The 9,586-nt window shown below is 44.6% G+C and overlaps 1 protein-coding gene across 1 annotated transcript; it reads left to right on the top strand.

Annotated features, from left to right (window-relative positions):
• Positions 1-2,650: 2,650 nt before the first annotated feature.
• LOC121584027 (proepiregulin-like) lies at positions 2,651-7,704 on the top strand. The gene is given in 6 exon segments (XM_041899858.2): positions 2,651-2,726; positions 2,729-2,773; positions 6,089-6,187; positions 6,341-6,464; positions 6,821-6,967; positions 7,227-7,704. Coding segments are annotated over 6 exon segments (543 nt in total). The 5' UTR covers positions 2,651-2,665; the 3' UTR covers positions 7,294-7,704.
• The last annotated feature ends 1,882 nt before the right edge of the window (positions 7,705-9,586 follow it).

The following is a 9,586-nucleotide window of genomic DNA, read 5'->3' on the forward strand; positions in this document are numbered from 1 at the left end:
TTTAGGTCACCAAGCAGTGCGAACTCTGAGGATAGATGGGGAGCAAGCAATTCACATATGGTGTCCAGGGCACAACTGGGGGCTGAGGGGGGTCTGTAGCAAGCGGCAACAGTGAAAGACTTATTTCTGGAAAGGTGGATTTTTAGAAGTAGAAGCTCAAACTGTTTGGGCACAGACCTGGATAGTATGATAGAGCTCTGCAGGCTATCTCTACAGTAGATTGCAACTCTGCCCCCTTTGGTAGTTCTATCTAGATGGAAAATGTTGTAGTTCGGGATGGACATTTCTGAATTTTTGGTGGCCTTCCAAAGCCACGATTCAGACACTGCTAGAACATCAGGGTTGGCAGAGTGTGCTAACGCAGTGAATAACTAAAACTTGGGGAGGAGGCTTCTGATGTTAACATGCAAGAAACCAAGGATTTTACGGTTACAGAAGTCAACAAATGATAGCGCCTGGGGAGTAGGATTGATACTGGGGGCTACAGGGCCTGGGTTAACCTCTACATCACCAGAGGAACAGAGGAGGACTAGAAGAAGGATACGGCTAAAGGCTTTAAGAACTGGTCTTCTAGTGCGTTGGGTACAGAGAATAAAAGGGGCAGATTTCCGGGCGTTGTAAAATTGAGTCAGGGCATTATGTACAGACAAGGATATGGAAGGATATGAGTACAGTGGAGGTACACATAAGCATTGGGTAACGATGAAAGAGATAGCATCACTGGAGGTACCGATTGAGCCAGTCTCTGCGTGTCTGTGGGGTGGGACAAAGGAGCTATCTGAGGCAGGTTGAGCGGGACTGGGGGCTCTACAGTGAAATAGTACAATAAGAACTAACCCAAACAGCAATAGGCTAGGCATATTGACATAGGAGAGAGGCATAATGCAATCACAGGTGTTATTCGAGAGGGCTAAGACAACAACTGGTAATGGCAATGAAAGTTTGGGCTGAGGCTAAACAGATAAACAGGATGGGGTACCGTGTAAAGGAACAGTCCAGCAGGCATCAGCTGTGTAGCTGAGTGATCATAAGGTCCAGTGAACAGCAATAGGTAAGTCCGGGAGCAGTTCGTAGGCTGCTACAGCACAGGCGAGCAGGAGGCATGGCTGTTGCGCGTGCTAGCGGGCCGGGGCTAGCAGATGGATCTTTGTGGTCGTCGCAACGGGAAGCCTGTTGAAACCACATCAGACGATTACGTCGGCAGACCAGTCGTGATGGATCGGCGGGGCTCCCTGTCGACAATAGGAGGTCCCATCCGGTTGACAGAGAGGTAGATAGCCGGGAGATGGGCCTGGCTCGAGGCTAGCTCAAGGCTAACTGGTGCGTCGGGACAGTGGTGATTAGCCAACAACAGCCATTCGGTTGCAGCTAGCTAGTTGCGATGATCCGGTGTTAAGGTCCAGTGATTCAGTGATTCCGGCAGAAAATCCGATATGCTGTGGGTCAATAGCACGCTGTGCAGACTGGCCGATAATTGTCCAGGCTAGAGCTGGCTGGTAGGTAGTGCAGGCCACGGACAGTGGTGAAGACCGCTAACGGTGGCTAATAGCAAGTAGCTAGTTAGCTGGCTAGTTTCAGCCGTAGGTTCTTGATAAAAGGTTTAAGGAAATAATAGAATCCGTTCCACATTGGGTGAGGCGGGTTGCAGGAAAGTATATTTAGTTAAAGGATGGAAAGTGAGATAGAGAAATATATACAAAAAAATACAAAAAACTAAAAAACAGGCTATTTACACGAGGACACAACAGAATACACGACCGCACTACACCATCTTGGACTTGGGCCTTCTCAAGCCCCATGTTATGGAAAAGGTGCACATTTTATAAAGGCGGAAAGAGGGGATTGAATTGCAGCCAGTACAACAAAGGGTCAATCTCTAGCATAAACAGAAACACACAGGGAGCTATTCAAAATGACATCACTGTTTGATGCTGTAGAGCAGCATTTCACAAACTCTGTCATCAAGACCCCAAGGGGTGCACGTTTTTGGTTTTTGCCCTAACACTACACAGCTGATTCAAAATAAAGCTTGAATATTAGTTGGTTATTTGAATCAGCTGTGTAGTGCTAGGGCAGAAACCAAAACGTGTACCCCTTGGGGTCCCGAGGACCGAGTTTGGGAAAACCTGCTGTAGAGCATCAGTCGACTTTAGGGAGATTTATTAAGCCTATGATCTCACCAAATGGACAATAGAAATTCTAGCCTATTCTATATCTTCCATTCTAACACCTGATTCCCAGACCAAACCTGGTCATCAACATAGCGCAATAATCCGGAATTGACAGTTCTTTGTAAATTAAAGGACCTTTGAATGGCAGGTTGGGCATTAAGAGCGTTTGATCTAGTTTCATTCCCTCTTTACTCTGAATGCTGATGGCGATCTAGAGGTTTATGCCAATAAAACCTTTTGCAAAGGGTATATGAATAAAAGCAAAGCAGGCTGTCCATAATGGCAGTCCACACCCTGCATTAAACCACACCTGATTGTTTACAGGTTCTTTCATCGGAAAGCGAGGAGGCCTAATGTTGTTGCTAGTCTGGTTTTGAGCCCGTAGGCTAATACGAGAGAACCTTTATGGTAATGCGTCTATTTGACAGGTCGGAAATGCCTGTAATCAATCACGATAGGCGCATACCTGTCTACCCGCAGATACGGTTTCCTGCATGACCCGTTTAAAAGCGGCCCATCCTCTCCGCTGCTGTCTCGCTCCACCTCCGTCCACTAAAGAGCGATGAGGAACCCACAACCGTCCGTCCTTCTCTCATTTCTCGGTGAGTTGTTGGCTTCAGTTGTTGTTGTTTTTTTTTAAAGTAAAATTTAGTTCCGAGATAAGCAGCTGTGTAAAAGTACAATGTCATTTGGAGAGGCGCATTACGCGCGTCAGAAAACGAATCGCTTCAGCCTATGGGATTACATGTCCACTGGCTACGCACTTTTTTAAATGAGTTGTTTTTAGATACGGATAGATAGAGAGAGAGATTGACAGCGTCAATTGACCGTTCATTTTAAGGTGTGAAAAGTTAAATACCCTAATCCTATATGAGTGCACTGATGATGTATGCTAATATATGTCTTTGCGACACGGCTGTATAGACGCCATAGACGCCATAGGGGACTACATCACGTCTCAGGGCATGGTGTACTCATGGTGTACTCATGGTGTACTCATGCCCAGGGCTTCTCTGAGACATTCCTATCTCAAATAGAACTATGGGAATGGACTGGCTGCATAAATGATACATACAAGAAGGCTTGTTGTGTATCCACACTGTTACATTAAACATACTCGTTCCATTTAACCCAATGGGACTTCCAATGACTATTTCTACTTGACGTTATATCTAAGCTCATAACAACCTACCCACTGGGAACAGACGTCAAATCAACATTGGTTCAACGTAATTTCATTTAAATGACGTGGAAACAACGTTGATTCAACCGTTGTGTGACAAGTGGGTATTATCATAAGGCCTCTGTTTTTTATTGGCCTCATCAACTCAGCTGTTTGGAAAATATGTTGGCTGCCATGGCCACAGAAACAGGGAGAGGGAGAGCAGGGTAGTATTTACCTGTTGATTGGTTATGCTTGGTACTGTATTTAGTTACCTGGTTACAATACTTTCTCACTGTCTATCTGGCTGTCTGACGAAGCCATATTCTATTCTTGTTGCAGGTTGACGTTTATTGGTGGTCCTCTGTAGCTCAATTGGTAGAGCATGGCGCTTGTAAAGCCAGGGTAGTGGGTTCGATCCCCGGGACCACCCATACGTAAAAATCTATGCACACATGACTGTTAGTCGCTTTGGATAAAAGCGTCTGCTAAATGGCATATTATTATTTATTGGCATGAGTCTTGCCCTGGAGGCAGAACTGAGCGTTTTTCTTCTAGATGGGCCAGCTGCAAAGTCAGAATTGTCTAAATCTAGGGTGTGCACCCACTCCGCCCAGAGTGGGTGAAAACGTGCTTTGCTGTTGAAATTTTACTTCCTTATGTTATAAAATACATTTTACAGAGACAAATATGATTCTTCATGTTCTGACTCGTTCAGTGGGATCTTTCGCTAACATATCATTGACATTATATCCAAAACGTTGGATTTCGTAATACACTGAACAAAAATATAAACGCAGCATGCAACAATTTCTAAGATTTTACTGAGTTACAATTCATATAAGGAAATCAGTCAATTGAAATAAATGTATTAGGCCTTAATCTATAGATTTCCACGACTGGGAATACAGATACGCACCTGTTGGTCACAGATACCTTTTTTTTTTTTAAAGGTAGGTGCGTGGATCAGAAAACCAGTCAACATCTGGTGTGACCACCATTTGCCACATGCTGCGCGACACAATCCCCTTTGCATAGAGTTGATCAGGCTGTTGATTGTGGTCTGTGGGAGGTTGTCCCACTCCTCTTCAATGGCTGTGCGAAGTTGCTGGATATTGGCGCGAACTGGAAAACACAACACGTCAATTACATGTTGTGTTTTTATATTTTTGTTCAATATAAGTTGATGATCCCTGGCGTATACTGAAATACTACATGTCATGTCTCAAAATCGATATCTATCTTACCTCTATTGTTTTATATCCTCCGGATTCGAGAAGAAATATGATAAATTCAAAGGTAAGCCTGTCAGTTGGCCTTAATTCGACAGGGAGCCTGTCAGTTGGCCTTAATTCGACAGGGAGCCTGTCAGTTGGCCTTAATTCGACAGGGAGCCTGTCAGTTGGCCTTAATTCGACAGGGAGCCTGTCAGTTGGCCTTAATTCGACAGGGAGCCTGTCAGTTGGCCTTAATTCGACAGGGAGCCTGTCAGTTGGCCTTAATTCGACGGGGAGCCCGTCAGTTGGCCTTAATTCGACGGGGAGCCCGTCAGTTGGCCTTAATTCGACGGGGAGCCTGTCAGTTGGCCTTAATTCGACGGTTAGCCCGTCAGTTGACCTTAATTCGACGGGGAGCCCGTCAGTTGGCCTTAATTCGACGGGGAGCCCGTCAGTTGGCCTTAATTCGACGGTTAGCCTGTCAGTTGGCCTTAATTCGACGGGGAGCCTGTCAGTTGGCCTTAATTCAACGGTTAGCCTGTCAGTTGGCCTTAATTCGACGGGGAGCCTGTCAGTTGGCCTTAATTCGACGGGGAGCCTGTCAGTTGGCCTTAATTCGACGGGGAGCCCGTCAGTTGGCCTTAATTCGACGGTTAGGTTTGATCCATTTTTTTATTTAATTTTTTGAGGAGTATGTACACAATTAACATGTTATCTTACCCATTTGTCAAACGATGCGTTTTCGATTGGACACCCTACCATATCGTAAAAAATTATGAAAACAAAAATGTGCTTTTTATTCTTCATTTAAGGTTAGGCATTAGGGTTAGCAGTGTGGTTAAGGTTTGGGTTAAGGTTAGTTAGATTTAAAATCAGATTGTATGACTTTGTGGCAGTGCCAGCTAGTGACCACTCTGCAGAGCTGCCTTCAGTACATGAGTCATCCCAATAAATGCCAACCTGCATTTTTTTTTTGGCGCCTTGGGGATTGAGATGTAAACGTGCCACCGATCATATCACCTCACAACATTAAGCCATGTCTCAGGAATGTGGCATTGATGAGCAGAGCCACGTCGGGGCACCAGTCTGTTTAGAGATCTTGCCATGCTAAACATGACAATTTCATCAGGAGTTGACAAGAGGGCAGAAATAGACTGGCAAATAGATTTGGCACCACAAGAACCCCAATCTGCTTGGCATGGCGCTTGGCATGCTGAGCGCTGCCAGTCTACGTGCCAGGCATGTTCACAACATCAACTGCTCTCCTCCATCATGTGAATGGAATGACCCAGGCAGGCACAGTAACGGTCATTGCCATCCCATTTTGTAAATAATAATTTGTTCCTAATTGGCCTGCCTGGTAAAATAAAGCTTAAAATAAAACATTAATTCAACTCCAATCCGTTAAGAGTTTCAGGATGACATGCATCAAATAGAGATCAGACAACTGCCATGGCCCGTGGGGTGATTTTGCAGGATTGAGGGTACAACTGCTTTGCTAAAAAAGGTATTTTGTTCTTTCTCTCTCTCTCTCACAGGTCTGTTGCTGGTCTGGTCTGATGTACATACTACAGGTGTCCTCTCATCCACACAGCCAGCCCCAACCAGCCCCCCCTGTCAGGCAGCAACAACAACAGGTAGGCCCTCTTCCTGGACTGGTACTGCTGACTGACTGACATACTTTATATATTTACAGTATATATATATATATATATATATATGTTTGTGTATATTTTGTAACTATCTAAATGTATGACTGACTGGCTTATTGGTTGATTGGTGTTATCCAGTCCAGGAACAGTCCCGTCCTCGCATGGAGAAGGTGATGATCCAGAAGTGTGACTCCAGTCTGGAGAGCTACTGTCTCAATGGAGAATGTCTCCTACTGCTGGACATCAACGAACACCACTGCAAGTAAGATAAAAAAATATATATATATATAGGATTTATTGTCACGTACACCGGATACACTACACCTTTATGCGTGTGTGTGTTTTGTGATACAGCTCTGTAATGAGTGTGGGGGTGCTCAGCAGTGTGGGGGTGCTCAGTAGTGTGATGGAGAGTGTGGGGGTGCTCAGCAGTGTGGGGGTGCTCAGCAGTGTGATGGAGAGTGTGGGGGTGCTCAGCAGTGTGGGGGTGCTCAGCAGTGTGGGGGTGCTCAGCAGTGTGGGGGTGCTCAGCAGTGTGGGGGTGCTCAGCAGTGTGGGGGTGCTCAGCAGTGTGATGGAGAGTGTGTGTGTGTGACTCATGTCCCTCTCTCTCTCCAGGTGTGAGATGGGTTACTACGGGCCCAGGTGTGCTCACCTGGAGATGGTGTTTCAGCCAATGAGAGAAGAACATGTTATCCTGACGGCGGTATGTGGGGGCCTTCTGATTATAGGCATCGCTGGAGCGCTCTACTTCTTCTGCCGATGGTGAGAGAGAGAGAGAGGGAACGTGTGTGTCAGAGGAGGCTGGTGGGAGGAGCTAGAGGAGGACGGGCTCTTTGTAATGGCTGAAGTGGAACGGTATCAAACATATGGAAGCCATGTTTAACTCTGTTCCAATCATTCCATTCCAGCCATTACAATGAGCCCATCCTCCTATAGCTCCTCCCACCAGCCTCCTCTGGTGTGTGTGTGTGTGTGTGTGTGTTTGTATCTGTGTGTCTAATTGCTGCTCCTACTGTTCCAGGTACAAGAGGAATAGATGTCCACCGCAACAGAAACAGCAGATGTACCAGGAGGTGCAGATGGCATGATGTGTGTGTTTGACAGCAGCCATTATTATGTTACATAACATGCTGTATCTCTGTTACCACGGTTACGTTTATTAGGGCACGCAACAGAAAACATTTAAAAAAACATTTTGTAACGGAAAATGTTTCACTCAGTTTTCTTCCGTGTTGTGCCTCTACCGAACACAACTCAGCATTTCTACAGTGTGCGTCTCAAACTGAAAACGTACTTTTGTCAGGAGTGAGTTTTTCATGGCTGTAAAGATGATTTCTGTTCCTTTGTGTTAGAATGGCTTACTATCCTGTTCAGTTTGGCATCCTGTCTGATCCAGTTTTTGGCCAGATTGAACTTAAATTTTTATATGCAGTATTCTAAATTATACTTTTGTTTTTTTCTTATTTATGAAATTTCTAATAAAACGTGTCCTCACTTTCTAGTTGTGTATCTGTGTCTTCAGTACAGGCCAATAGTTGGGCTATCTGAATCTGTCCTTAGCTCTGAACGTACACAAACACTCCTACAACCACGGCAACCAAAGTGCAACCAATTATTTTGCTGTGTGACTTGAGAGTTTTTATTTTGGGAGCTGCAGAATGGCGGAAAGCGGATGCTGAGTTTGAATATGATTGGTGAGAATGAAGGTCATGAGAATACTGGATGGGACTGCAGCCGCTAAAGAGAGCTAAAATCACAGTTAAAACAGCGGCTAGCAAGCCTACTGCTCGTGGCGCAAATACTTCACAGTTTGTATTATTAGGAGTGCTGTTTGATGTTGCCAAGATGGTGAAGAAAGTGTACAGTGGAATCTGTGAGGGTGACCAGAAGTGGAATTTTGTAGATTATTATTTGTTGGCAGAACAAAAATGAGCGCGCCTTGTGCCTCACCAGAATTAAGGAGAAAGAGGTGACTGCCTTAGATTTTCGTAGCAGGGCACCAATGAAAGGCGTGATTTCTGGAGTGTCTGTGGAAGTTGGGGCTGAGGAGATCAAGATTAACATTCCTGGAGTAGTTTTGGCTTGACGATTGACACATTTTCAATGGAAAGAAAATGGGTTACTGTTTTTTTTAGGCTTAACTTGGGTTGAAATTCTCCCCTATCTGAAAAGTTCAGCTATGTTATGAAATGCTTTGTAAGACACATTATGAAATCCTTAAAGTCTGATGTGATGAAATCATAACTCAACACTTCAGAGTAAGTAAATATTTTCCACATTCCACTACTACAGGAATGTACACAAGCAAAATGGCAGACACAAAACCTTGAACGTTTTTAATGTTGCTTGGGTGAAATATTTATGAGAATGAGGGTCAGATATGTTCCATATCTGGTCACCACTACACACAGTCACTACTTCCCTCTAGTTAATGACTGACCACAATTACTGTCAGGCCATTCTATTATGGACTACGCCAGAAGGTGCTGATTCTGCAGGTACCAGATTACGTTTGGACCTGGCGAAATGTGGAAGCTATGACGTCCTCTAGGGGGCAGCAGTGAGTGCCTGTTATCTTCTAGTGGGCTTGCTATGGCGTTGTGGATGGCGTAGCTATGGCGTTGTGGATGGCGTTGCTATGGCGTTGTGGATGGCGTAGCTATGGCGTTGTGGATGGCGTTGCTATGGCGTTGTGGATGGCGTTGCTATGGCGTTGTGGATGGCATTGCTATGGCGTTGTGGATGGCGTAGCTATGGCGTTGTGGATGGCGTAGCTATGGCGTTGTGGATGGCGTAGCAGTGCGGCCGTGTGTTGTGTTGTGTCCTCGTGTAAATAGCCAGGTTTTTGTTGTTGTATTTTTTGTCTTTTATTCGTATATATTTCTCTATCTCACTTTCCATCCTCTAACTAAATATACTTTCCTGCAACCCGCCTCTCACAATGTGGAACGGATTCTATTATTTAATTTAAATTAATTGTGGATTGGAATGGTGGGGGTTTAAGACGCTAACTCAGGCTCCGAAGGTTGCATGTTGATTTTTAGTTTTAAGCCTTAACCCAAACCCTAACAACTCAGAATTAATGCATAAACTTACATTTAACCCTATCCCTAACCTTAACCACTCAGGAATAATCCATAAACTTACATTTAACCCTATCCCTAACCTTAACCACTCAGAATTAATCCATAAACTTACGTTTAACCCTATCCCTAACCTTAACCACTCAGAATTAATCCATAAACTTAAGTTTAACCCTATCCCTAACCTTAACCACTCAGAATTAATCCATAAATTTAAGTTTAACCATATCCCTAACCTTAACCACTCAGAGTTAATCCATAAACTTATGTTTAACCCTATCCCTAACCTTAACCACTC

This window comes from Coregonus clupeaformis, chromosome 16, assembly GCF_020615455.1.
Source record: "Coregonus clupeaformis isolate EN_2021a chromosome 16, ASM2061545v1, whole genome shotgun sequence".
NCBI lineage: Eukaryota > Metazoa > Chordata > Actinopteri > Salmoniformes > Salmonidae > Coregonus > Coregonus clupeaformis.